Here is a 14,095-nt window from a genome sequence, read left to right on the forward strand (position 1 = left end):
CAAAAAGGACTGGACTACTGTCGAGTGGTCCATAGTGATGTTCTCTGATGAAAGTAAATTTAGCATTTCCTTTGGAAATCAAGGTCCCAGAGTCTGGAGGAAGAGAGGAGAGGCACAGAATCTACATTGCTTGAGGTCCAGGGAAAATTTTAGTGATGGTTTGGGGTCTCATGCCATCTGCTGGTGTTGGTCCATTGTAGTGGTGTGATGGATGAACAATGTCATGGTTTGGATCATACCAGGGTTTTTTAGTCATGCATTGGGTCGTTTTCAGATCAGCAGAAAGAAAAAGAAAAAGAAAAAAAAAAAACAAATAGCTTTGCTCTATCTTTTTATTTTGTAGAACACTCAATTTGCAACTTGCTATAAAAGCAGGAGTTACCGAGAGGCCCTATTGCTGATTAAATCTTAAAATGGCTTGCTTATTTGGACACACTCTCTTCATGTTCAGCTTTTACTCGTCTCCTGCTTAAATTAATGATGCGCTGTTTATTTTTCTTTTGTCCTCTTTTACAGCTTTGCCCCCAACAATATTTACAGGTCCCACCACGTTGATGTTATGTCCAAGGCATGTTTCACACACTACATCCTCCCTCCTTTCACAGTGATTGGAGGTATGTGTGCAGCGCCGCGCCGCACTGTCAGACTGGAGGCGCGTGTTAATTTTTGCCGTTTGTATCATTATTGTATTTTACACGAACACCGTTGTTCGCGTGTGTGCCGAACCGTAAAGAGAGATTCATACGGATCACGGATCTATGATCCGTTGCACTCCTAGTTCATTGTGTTTTCTGAGGTCCAACGACAATGCAGCCATTTACCAGGAAATTTTAGGGCACTTCATGCTTCCTGCTGCTGACCAACTTTATAGATGCAGATTTCCTTTTCCAACAGGACTTGGCACCTGCACACAGTGCCAAAGCTACCAGGACCTGGTTTAAGGACCATAGTATGGTATTGTTCTTGATTAGCCAGCAAACTCACCTGATCATTACCCCATGGAAAATCTATGTAGTATTGTAAAGAAGAAGATGCAACACGCAGACCCAACAATTCAGAAAAGCTGAAGGCCATGATCAGAGCAACGTGGGCTCTCATAACACTTGAGCAGTGCCAGAGACAGATCCAGACTCCATGCTACGCCGCTTTTAATTGATATTCTAAAATTCTGAGATACAAAATTTGGGATTTTTATTAGTTGTAAGTTACATTCATTAAAATAAAATAAATAAATTGAAACATATCAGTCTGTGTAATGAATTAATCTAATATACAAATTTTACTTTTTAAATGGAATTACTGAAATAATAACCTTTTGACCTTCGCCTGTGTTAGTTTCTCAGCGAATGAAAACTTTATAAGTCAGTGATATGGGATTGTAACATCAAGTCTCTTCACAGTGATTAACAGTGGGATTAGAGAAGATGACAGCAAAAAGTACAGAGACACCAAAATTATTTCACAACTGTTTGTGTTACCGAGTTTCACTACAAAACAAATGCACCTGCACTCAATGAAAGACAAAAGAGGAGGTGGAATGGGAGCGAGTCTGAAAGGTCTGATAAATCATCATCTTCAAAGACTAGACCCTTACAAACGTCTTACTACCCCCCAAACATATCGAACACTAACTAAGTTCATGAATCACCCCAACCACCCAGCTCTCAAGCTTCAACAGTTTTATGCTGTGTGGCTGATCAGTGTTGCAGCAGAGGGCAGAAAGGCCAAGGGACTTTAACTTCAATAACTCAGACTGCTAACACCAAAGTGCCCTGTCAGATTTAGAGCTGGTCAAAAACCTGAGATCACTAAGTGAGGTAGCATGTGATGCTAAGCAGGACTTTTCCCTTTCTTGTTCTTACCGTATTGGTGGGATCATCTTCAAGAATAGCATCGTAGTGCTTGTTAGCCTCGTCGTACCTTCGCGGAGACAAAGGGAAACAAACTGAAATTAGCTTTTCATCCATTCACAGTACAAGCATGACTAAAATGAGCTAGTGGGAAAATCAAAGAGAATTTAAACTAATTAAGATAGTGTACACATGGTGTCAGGTTTCTGATTAAAGTGAGACTCCACAGAAACCAACAGTCATTCAAAGGAAGAAATAAACACTCTTGAGTTTGTTTTACTTGTCACACAACTGACATTGTAAATGACTTAAATCACCTCACAAATGTATCATGAAGCCAATATAAACTAAACTGTTTTCAATATTCTTTTTATTTCATTATATCTGATTTAACTTCAAACAAATAAAACAGCTAGTTTACGTCCGTCAGGATTTGCAAATAAGTTATTTACTTTGGTTGGTTCTGACTTTTAGACAGCCCACATGACTAAAGGAGACAAATTATGAGCTGCTTATATCATATAATACAGTAAAGCAATCTGGAACCATGCCCCTCACTTGTCAGGTCAAATCAGGCGCAGAAGTATAATTTGTGAACCTCTTTTTTATTTTATTTTTTTCTGGCAAGCCTACTGAAATGCTGAAGTATAAGCAGTTATGGACACAACTTTGTGATCAGAAACAATCCCGCCCACAGCCTGCAACTGACAGAAGCAACTCTGGTTCCCATTAGCAACGAGGAGCCAAATTTCCAGCACTGATGCTTCTCTCACATACACTTTATTACTCAGCCACACTTTGGGAGATTTTAAATGGCACCAGGCAACCACTTTCAAACCACTTTGATTAGCTTTATTTATTTAAGTGTGCATGTGTGTTTGATGTTTGATCATTCAGGATTTCAAGTTCAGGGAGGCTAAGTCTCCTCCCCTTCCGGTCGGCTCATTCGTCCCCAGAACTATTAAAGAATGAATGCAAGTCAGTGACGTTTTTGACGGGCATCTTAGTTATAGTCTGCGTCTCAATGACACAAAAGCATTTTAGTCTTAATCAGTTTTAGTTGACTCAGTCTCAAAAGTGTTTAGACAAAAAAGGTTTTTTTAGTTTTACAAAAAAAGAAAGAAAAATGTACCAGTCTTAAACTAATGAATTTATAGGGTAAACACATTCTCTGAGCTACTGGAGTGAGTTTCATTCCAACATAATTAATTTTGGGGCTAAAGGAGCTGCCCCAGATTTTGTTCAGTAAACCAATAATCCACAAAGTGGTATAATTTTTTTTTATTTATAATCACTTTACTAACATGTATTGATGCAGATCAATGGCATCATTCAGTAGATTTTCTTTCATTAACAGAATGGACTAGTAGGGAGCATCCTGAGAATTCTACACAATATTTAAATAGAAATAAAAAAAGGACTTGTTTAATTTATTATTTGAGTTATCCAACCTCCAACTCTGTGTATACTATGTGTATTTGGGAAAGTCCACTTATTCAGTTCAATTCAATCCTCTCTGCCTGTTTTTAGATCTCGTTTAAAAACCTACTTTTATGACTTGGCTTTTAGACAGTGATTCATGTTATCATATTATGGTTTTATAATTTTTATTGTTGTGTTTTATCTTTTTATTGTTTTTATTTTTGTTTTAATTGATCCTGCCTGTTCAGCACTTTGGTCAGCTCTCACGCTGTGTCTTAAATTGTGCTATAGAAATAAGGTTGGTATGGTATTTATATAGCACCAAATCACGGCAAGAGTCGTCTCAGGGCCCTTCACAAAGTTAACATTCCAATACAGGTCAGTTCATTAAGCCAATCAGTAAAAAGTTTCCTATGTAAGGAACCCAGCAAATTTCATCAAGTCACTGACTAGTGTCAGTGACTTTACAGCAATCCTCATACTGAGCATTTAGCGACAGTGGAGTGGAAAACTCCCTTTTAACAGCAAGAAACCTCAAGAGGATCCTGGCTCAGTATAAGCAGCCATCCACCATGACTCACTGGTGATCGAGAAGACACACACACACACACACACACACACACACACACACACACACACACACACACACACACACACACACACCAAGTAGTATTCTATGGCTACATTGTTATTTCTTAGTAAATATTCAATTTAGTAAGAGATCAACTTTATTGTCTTTATCTTAGTTAATCTAATTAATTCAACAGATGAACTAGTAGTAGCACATTCCATGTCAAAGAAAGTAAAATATTATCAGGAGAGAGAGAATATTAAGTTATGTTATGTGTGTACTTACTTAAATGCAGTAATGTTTTTCCATAAACCTGCAGTGTTGTGAGTTTTCATTCAATTCAAATACTTTATTAATCTCAGAGGGAAATTAAGAGTTTCAGTACACACGATTCTGAGATCAGACATACATACACAGACACATGACAAGAATTGGTGACTGTGGTCATTCACAACCCGAGTCGCGCTACCTTAATAGATCAAGAGGGTTTATATGAGGATAGAGTCAGGGGGAGGGAAAAAAATGCACTTCAGAGTTACCCTCCACAGAGAGGGTAGCTTTGCTATGCAAAAAACACCTCAGACAGATATGCACAGAGACTTCAGGCATTACACAACATAAGTGTCCACTAGGTGGGGAGGTAGGGTTGGGACTCACTTCAATGCGTGAAGCCACATGGAGCAGCTCTCATCACCTCCATTTGGACAGGGGAGGGAGATAATGGGTTAGAGGGCACAGTGACTCCTAGATTTAGTTCCACGGCCTTCACCGGTCACAGTCCCGCCAAGGCTGGGATAGAGAGAAAGAGTTTCCATAGCAACGACAGCATTTCACATTTCTTCTGAGGGGGGAGTCTTCACTTCAGCCTCACAGGTTCCAAGGGCACCAGATAAAATCGGATAAAAGTTGTTTTGGGGACAGACACAGATAATTTCCTCTCTGCCGTAGGGTTCTGTTGGTCTACAACCCCTCTAGATCCAATGATGGAGTAAATAATCTATCTCAATCTGTGCTGATCTGTCCACTCGCTCCTTGATGGTATCCACCTTCTGTGCCAGAGCCTGAATCTCAGCCAAAGTTCCAAGCTTACAACTCATCTCGACAATTATGAGTTTGTGCGTTCACAGCCAGTGTTGGGCAAGTTACTTCAAAACTATAATGCATTATTTATTACTTGTTACCCTCATTTTAAAGTAATTCATTACATTACAATATTACTGATTTTAAAATGTAAGGCATTACACTACTTTTGCATTACGTTAAGTTACTTTCACTAAAACAACTTCAATATGAATCTGGTCATGTGACGCTCAGTGAGCTCATGACATATATGTGGAAAGTGATGTGGTGTCTGAGCTAGGATTGCTGTTAAAAACAGTCAGATATAATAACAGTGCTGTAAAATGATTGTTTATTAAATAAAAGCAACAACAATCTGTACTCTCAGCACGCTGCCATCTTATATTAACTGAGCAGAGTGAGGTGGTGGGAGCTCCAAGCCTATATTTGCCTTGGTCCCCAAACGCCTTGATACGGCCCTGGATGTGGAACTGACTTCTGTGGTGATCTGATTCTATCACATGTATAAATATTAAATGCTTATATATTATTGCTTTTCACTGGTAAAAATGTGTATTGGGGATAAATCTACCTACTTTTTTCTTGATTTTATTTGAACAATTTGCTGCCCTTTCTCTCTCTAACCTTCCTGCATGCTGCATGTTTTCTCCGTCTTCAAGAAAAAAACTGTTTCCTAGACTTCCTACTTTCTAACGATCAGCCAAAGGGATCTTCACATGCGCGGCGCTCCAGCAGTAATGAGTTGAAATCACCGGGGCACAGATTATGAACTCAGCTGAGGCAAAGCACGTCAGAAAAGCACAAAATACCAGAGAATATGCGCTGACATGAACTATCGCAAGTGAATTATTTTGTTTTAGTGGAGCGATTTTGTGAATGTTGCAGCGGCCGCGTGCAGGACGCAGCTGGAGTAGTTGAGCCGTTACCGCTGCGTCCTCTCTGCCCGCAAAGCTGAGTCCATAAATGACGTAATATATGCAGATACTGGATCTTTCTTCGGGTTTACCGCAATTTGAATTTTTAAGGAACACCTTGATTCTGGGTTTAAAAATGCATTGTAATTACCGCGTTACTGACAATGGTACTGAGTAAATATTACCATTTTCTTTCCCTGTAATGCCTTACATTACCACATTACAGCAAAAAGCAATGCATTACAGTAATTAATTACTTTTGTACCGCATTACTCCCAACACTGTTCACAGCACGATGCATTACATCCCTGAGCTCCGGGATTGAGCCAATATTTCTTGAAAGCTCGTTAATTTTCCGGTAAGCCAGGTAACCGCTCAGGCCAAACAGCAGGGATCCCAACACCAAAACGAAGAATATCCAAATATCTTCAGAATTCTCTACAGACAGTTGAGAGAGGCATATCAGGTTCCACTTTTTCCCAGGAATCCATGATATACCCAGCTGGCTCTGTCCCTCTCATTATTGAAAAAATGTTGTCACTCGCGTTGAGAGACCAACTGACCAGATCCATTTTTAATAATTTCCAGTTTCCAGAAAAAATGCAGAAAGCGTTGTGCACAGACACGACAAAGAGCCTTGGGATGAGGAGGGAGGGAGACGAGAAAAAAGCGTCTGTACTCTCCAAGAGCCGTAAGAAGAAGAAACACATGAGCCCACATAATTAATACACCTTACAAGGAGAGTCCCTTTATTAACGTTTCTTAGTGCATTATTAAAGGGGCATTATGGAAGTTTGACAGCCAAAACATGTATAGAAATAATAAATTTCTTCTTCATACATTCTCCTGCAATGCCCTGGTCCTGTAAAATGAGCCCTGGCATTTTTACTGTGATTGCCTATTTTTCTGTAAAATCACAGAAAAAGAGAGCTGCTCGGGTCGAGCAATCAATCAATCAATCAATCAAAGCTTTATTTATAAAGCGCCTTCCGCAACCCTGTCAGGAAGCCCAAAGCGCTGAACATGGTACAGTTGTAAGTAATTATACTGAATAAATCAACAATAAAAGAAATTCAAATTACAAAATACAAATTACAAAATACAAAATGGAAATAACGAGATAGATGAAACATTCCGGTAAAATACAAATGTGTGAAACACAATTGGATTGAGTGGATGGATTGAGTGTACCAATGAAAACTGTGGAATGGATTCAACATAATAGAGGGCCATAATCAAACATGTTCTGGAAACGCCAAGCGGAGGAGGTGTGTTTTTAGGTGATTCTTAAAGACTGGCAGAGAAGGGGACAGCCTAACTGAGGGTGGCAACTGGTTCCAGAGTAACGGTGCTAGGACTGAGAAAGCCCGGTCCCCACGGGTACGACACCTAGACCGAGGGACAGCGAGCAGGCCTTGGTCAGAGGAGCGCAGAGCGCGTGATGGGGAATGTCTGTTCAGGAGTGTGGCCAGTAGGGCTGCAACAAACGATTATTTGGATAATCGATTAACCGGATGGGGTCTCGACACGATTAATCGATTAATCGGATTACATGGGGAAATTTTTAAAAACTGCTAGGGAAACGTTATTTCTCTCCTTCCTTCACTTTATTTAACACAACATTATTAGAAAACAGTTCAATAGCAGAAAAACAACATGCCATCACCTAAATTGTCTTATAAAGTGTATAGACAGAGACCCTAAGCTACATCTATCTGTGACCTAAAATGCTTGGTCCAAGTTAAACAGCTTAAGGGCAATTCTCATCTGTTTTGTTTGATCTCATCTGTTAATATTTATTTTAAATGTAATTAAACATAGGCTGTGAATTAATCAAAATTGATCAATATTTCCAAAACTGACTGAAAAAATACCAAATAAAACAAAAGTAAATGAATGCCATCCTCCTTGCGATGATGCCCTGGGCAACTGCCATAAAGTCACATCAAGAAATGCTGCTGATCATTCCAATGATCCCAAATAGACTCACATTAGGCCACATGAAAGCAACTGAACCCAAAAATATATTAACCAGTATATAACTGCACTCTCACACAACACGCCTGCAGCAACAGTTAGGACTCCTCCCTCCCTTTTAAAAGTGTTTTTGCTTCTGAGGACATTGTGGTTGTAAAACCACATGCTAGTAGTCTGGCCCCGGTGTGATCAACCAGTTTCTGCGGGAATGTGACGGCGGAACCAGGGCCAGATTAACACTTTGTTGTACCCTGGGCAACAATATTCAAGGGCTCCATCATCACGACCCAAGGATCACCATAATGTGGTCACATACAGAATATTTTACTGTAATATGCAGTAAATATACTCAATACTTGAATGCCTGACAACACGTAACCCGCCCAGAGTAACCTTTGACCCACCTCGTGTGGACTGACCAATGAGGAGAGGGTCTTAACTTGAGGCCCTCTCTTCATTGGTCAGTCTGCATGAGACTGACTCTCAACTGACATTCAGTCGTAGGCAGCGAAGCTTCTCTGTGCAGTGCAAAAGTCCGGGTGGACAGTTTGTTTAATGTAGGGTGACCATATTTCCATTTCCAAACAAGAGGACAGGGGATCTGTGCCTATGACGTCACACTATGGCAATGCCACACAAACCATGTTGGGACCCATTTTTTGTAAGAACTAAATTAATATCAGATTCTGCCAATTAAAGGGCTCTAAAACAATTCATATGTAAATATTTTGCATATTTAATGCAAAATCTAATTTTTCTGCTTTAGTGCTGCAACAAGGTTTTATTAATAATAAATTATTATACCTTTTGTTTTACTACAGCATCGGTAAGCTTCCTGTGCACAGATGATTAAGGATGCTTGTTTCAGCTGTGAGATTAGACGATAGGATCAATGAAAAAATAAGTTGTCACACACTCCATGGAAACTTTCAGAGAATCCACAAATAGTGGCTTTCAAATGGTTTTGTTACTTTTTGCAAGTTTTTAAAAGAAGCAGATGAGACAGCATGTCTGATAATTTAGTTTTTCATCTGATAATATTAGAACATGTCAGTAATGTCTGAGGGGCTTTTATAAACACCGTATAACTAACACTCCTGGAGAGGGTATGAATTACACAGAGGCTTCTGGGGAGCCCAGTTATGGGGGGGGGCGGGGGGGGGGGGGGGGGGGGGCATTTTGCCTTGGCCCCCAAAATGTCTTGAAACGGCCCTGGGTGTGTGACTGAGTTTTGAAGGTGATCTGAATTGTATCAGATGTATAAATATGACATGTGTATAACTTATTGTTTTTTACTGGTAAAAACGTGTCGTGGAGATAAATCTACCTACATTTTACTTTTCAACACTTTGTTTTGTTTTCTTGTTTTTATTGAACTATTTTCCTGTCCTGTCTGTCTCTCATCTTCCTGCATCTCCTCATAATTCTCCAGAAAATCTGTTGCCTGGATTCTTACCTTTTCACCTCATCAGTTACTTTTGAGCAGATCAAAGGGATCTCCTGACCGAAAAGCGCAGAGCGCGTTTTCGATGCTGCGTGAGGTGACATCACCACAGCACAGGTGATGAGCTCCGCAGTAGCGAGCTTCAGGCACAAATAAGACAGAAAATAGAGAACATGTGCGGACATGAACGATCGTGTGCTAATTATAGTTTTTTGGTTGCGCCACTTTGAGAATGGACCGTGCGCTGGAAGCAGCTGCCTGGATCGCTGCGCGACAATGCGGAACCGGTTCGCAGCAGCGCAAGTCTGCCGTCTCTCCCTCACGCTGATCTGCGGCTCTCCCTCGCGCTGATCTGACTTGCTCTGGTCTGCGCGCAACGGCGGGCGGGAAGGGGGGGGGCGCTTTTGGAAGAGTTGTGCGACACAACGAATCGATGACGCAATTCGTTGCCAACGCTTTTAGTAATCGATTTTCATCGAATTTATCGATTCGTTGTTGCAGCCCTAGTGGCCAGATAGGGGGGAGCACCACCCTGGAAGAAATGATAAACAAAGACGAGTATTTTGAATTGTGAGCGATAGGAAATCGGAAGCCAGTGCAGGGAGGCCAGAACTGGACTGATGTGGTCCCGTTTCCTGGTCCCAGTCAGGAACCTGGCAGCACTGTTCTGCACAACCTGTAGGCGACGCAGTGTTGACTGACACAACCCTGCATAGAGAGAGTTGCAGTAGTCAAGCCGAGAAATTACAAAGGCATGCAGTACCCGCTCCAGGTGGGCTCTCGACAGCATATGCTTGATTTTAGCAAGGCGTCTCAGGTGAAAGAAACTGGACCGGATCACAGAATTGATGTGAGCATCAAATTTAAGTCCTACATCAAGTTTCACCCCCAAACTGGTAACAACTGGTTTTGAGTATGGAGAAAGAGGGCCAAGATCAGCATAACGATCCACATTCCTGCTGTTGGGGTGAAAAACAATGAGCTCTGTCTTTCCCTCATTCAGATGTAGATAGTTTGACATTAGCCAAGACTTCACCTCATTAACACAGGAGACAAAGGACTGAATAGAGTGACCTTTCTCCTGACACAATGGAGAGTAAATCTGGCAATCGTCAGCATACAGATGGAATGATAGGCCATGTTTACGAAAGATTGACCCCAGAGGTAGCAGATAAATGGCAAACAAAAGTGGACCAAGGATCGACCCCTGCGGGACCCCCCACCGGAGCCCCTTCCAAGAAGAAAAAACATCACCCAGTTTAACACAGAATGTCCTGTTTTGGAGATACGATCTAAACCAGTCCAGAGCTGACCCTTTGATCCCAACCCATCGTTCCAAGCGATCAAGTAGAATCGCGTGGTCAACTGTGTCGAAGGCTGCTGTCAGGTCCAATAACAGAAGCAGCACAGATGTTCCGTGATCTAGTGATAGATAGATGTCATTTAGGACCCTCAGTAGAGCAGACTCTGTGCTATGGCCAGACCTGAACCCTGATTGGAAAACCTCAAACAGATCAGAATCAGCTAAATGTGAGACCAGCTGCTGATAAACGACTTTTTCGAGCAGGCTGCTTCGTGCACGTTCACGCTCAGGCATAGCCCTCCGAACCGTTCTTAAGTGGTACAGATACAAGTGACGTCATTGGCATGTTAGCTCGCCTAGTAAGACGTCGGACTTTCATGCAGGAGACCCGGGTTCGATTCTGGATGTGAACAAAGTTTAATTAAGATTTTCTTTATTACATTAATGGTATATTTTTTTACAGTAAGATGCCCACATTTTTATTTGAGACTCGCTGAACGGCACTGAATTCACAGATAAAAAAGATGTGGGTTCAACTTTCATTTTGGAACAATTTTTCAAGCAAGGGAAGGGAATGATCTGAGCATGCAGGAGGACTGACCCATCTTAAACCTTTGTCAGCTGTGCTGAAGAGAAATGTACAGAACCAAATTATTTAATTAATTAGCTGCGCGTTCTCCTGTCCTCTGTCCTCCGGGCCACACACACACACGGAGCTGACCGTCTCAGCTGTTATTTTCGTTAAGGAGTGTGCACGTACAGCATGTGCGCCTCGTGCACGAGCCTACTATTGAAGCTGCCGTTACGCTTTTGGCCTGAGGGGGCAATCGCGAGCATAACAATTCAAAACTCCGTAAAGTCCCTTTAAGCATTAACAAAACCATTAAACAGTGTTAACAACTGCTTTTATGCATTATATAACCTTACTAAACATATTGCTTAATGCATTATTGAGCAGTTTAGATAAAGTGGAACATTAGCTACATGCTCACCCAAAGCTAACATAGTTTTTCCAGGCGGTTTTAGCAAGAAAAACACGGTGGAGCAATGACTTTGGAGTCGTTTTACTATGTTAGCATGTAGCTAATGTCCCCCTGACTTACGCCCATGGAGAATGAGCTGATCTAGAAGGCCAGGACTCCCGGTCGCAGCAGTCTGGCTCTGCTTGTAATTTAACGGTCCCAGTCCATATTAGATCTCCACAGGCGACCAGCATGACTACAGTCTCATACGGTAGCTGGGCGGCCATACGAGCGGGCTACCCCGTGGTCCCTGGAGCCCTTCTTAGCTTCTTGGGTTAGCCATGTTAGCTAGTAGCTATATTGGTTACAGTTGTTCCAACCATGTTCCAAATGTAACAGCCCCAACCTGAGCTCCACCTCTTTTCCCATTTTGGATTGTCTGGGTGTGACACAGTCAAAAAATCTGTGGTGGGAACCTCCCATTTTTGGCTTCAACTTGTCCCCCAGCAGAGCAATGGGCAGGTTATGTCCATATTTTTAAATGTCGATGGGTGAAACGCATTTGTAGCCCAACATGTCTTTTCAAACAAAACTTAAAATAACTTTTGCAGCCTTTTGAAAATGAGCACTTTCATGGCATCAAAATATGTCTTTAAAATTAACGGACATCATATGTGAAATCCATGGCACATAACAAACGGGATTAGGAAATACCTTTCATAGCCCCATTGACTTGCCTTCATTTTTTCTTATTTTCGGGGACCCATGATCCGGAAGTAGATGGGTGTGACTTAGGGTCGCTATTACTCATTAATATTCATGATATGTGAACATTTTACTGCTGATTGGCTACTAGCAACATGACTTCCGCTGCCTCTGTTCACTCTTCTTTCTTGAGTAAAAACCAAACCTTGATTTATTTTTATCTTCACAAATGATAGAGGCCTGAACATGTTCCACCTAGTAGCGCAATTGCTAATTGCAATGGTTAGCTTCTACTTAAAGAGCAAGTCACCCCCTACCAGAGTCTAACTCCACTCCCACTTCATGTTTGAAAAATGCAACAAATGCTGTTGCCTGGCAGACCGAGAAGGCGGAGCTGCTAACAAATACACACACACACAGGCTCACGACAGCATTGTGACATCATAATGTACCAGTTTACATCATAGCATACCTCTTAACCAATAGCGGTGGCAGATTTAAATTAAAATACAGTGCAGAGTTTTTACCTGACAACGGCACAACACTGCCAGTTTTAGGCAGAATATTTAAAATTTAACTAAGATGCCCTGAAGTGCCAAATTATTGACTACATGTGTCTGCAGCACAATTAGACACTCGTTTATTTAGTTTATCAGCAAAAAAAAGTTAATTTGGGGGTGACTTGCTCTTTAAGAGACATGCTCAGCACTCTTCTCGCTGAAAATTCAATACAGCCTTCTCCAGTTGATATGAGTAAGCCCATGAATGCAAATTTTACTGTGAGACGGAGTGTGTTTGGGAAAATGTTTGAGCTATGCCTGCCAAACTGGCCGATGTGGAAGTGTCTCAGGCAGAATGTCCTCAAGTGCCGCATATTTGTATCTATTAACTCATTCACTGCCAATGACGACTAAAGTCGTCATTTGCATTTTTTTACTGTTTGAGCATCGGAACGAGCCCCCGCGCTGAGAGAACAAACATCTCAGCCCTGAAGCCGATCTTCATCCGCATACGTCACAGATCACATGATCAGGAAGCAACACATCCATGTGTTTGGAGATCCTTTTGGGCCGTTCCTGTAAAAAAAGTGAGGCGCGAACCGGAAAAGCGTCTGTCGATCACAATTCGACAACGGATTATGAAAGAACGGATAACGCTCGAAACACGCGGCTTCTTCCTGATGTAAGAGGTGGGTCTCCTCTTTGTTTTGGTTGTTTTGGCATCAACATCATGCTAGCGCGCAACGTTCTGTGACTCTTAAAAAAACAGTAAAAATGGTGAGAAACGCTGGCAGCGAAGGCCGTTAGTGATCAGGAAACGGCTGGCAGTGAATGAGTTAAACAGTGGGGATTGTAGTGACCTCTTAAATTTACATAGTTTACATATTTTTATTGCAACAAAAATTTGTTGTTGCAATGGTTTAAAAAAATGCAAAACATTTTCTGTGGTTGAGGTTTAGACAGTCATTCTGCTCAGAAATAATTCATAAAACAACAGAATTAATCAGAAAATCATTAGGGATCATTATATAATAATGAATTATTATGTAACGCTAGAAAACATTCAAATATATTTTAAAATATTGTAATGATCCATAAGGGATTATTCTGAGTGCTGTTACTGTTCTTTTTAGAGACGTGTTGGTTGTGTGATTACATGGTTAGATTGTAAAAGTTGACATAGCTGTAGGGTGTGAGATGCTTTATTATACCAGTGGTTGGACTACTTGCTAAATCACTGCTGACCAGAGCGTCCTGTATGGTGATTTAGCTGTGCACAAACATTACAATAATCAGAAATGATCTTACTTCGTGTTTGTACTACAACGTCCAGCTTCGGGGGCTCAGATAAATAAGAATGTGCTGCA

General features: G+C 41.2%; 1 protein-coding gene across 1 annotated transcript in view; it reads right to left on the reverse strand.

Annotated features, from left to right (window-relative positions):
* The window catches only part of emc2 (ER membrane protein complex subunit 2), a 49,079-nt gene that overhangs the window by 23,307 nt on the left and 11,677 nt on the right, over nucleotides 1–14,095 (reverse strand). Inside the window, exon 5 of the mRNA XM_015949391.3 lies at nucleotides 1,863–1,920. Within this exon, the coding sequence (XP_015804877.1) occupies nucleotides 1,863–1,920 (58 nt within the window). The remainder of the gene's footprint in view (nucleotides 1–1,862; nucleotides 1,921–14,095) is intronic.

The sequence above is a fragment of the Nothobranchius furzeri genome, chromosome 5, assembly GCF_043380555.1.
Source record: "Nothobranchius furzeri strain GRZ-AD chromosome 5, NfurGRZ-RIMD1, whole genome shotgun sequence".
Lineage (NCBI taxonomy): Eukaryota > Metazoa > Chordata > Actinopteri > Cyprinodontiformes > Nothobranchiidae > Nothobranchius > Nothobranchius furzeri.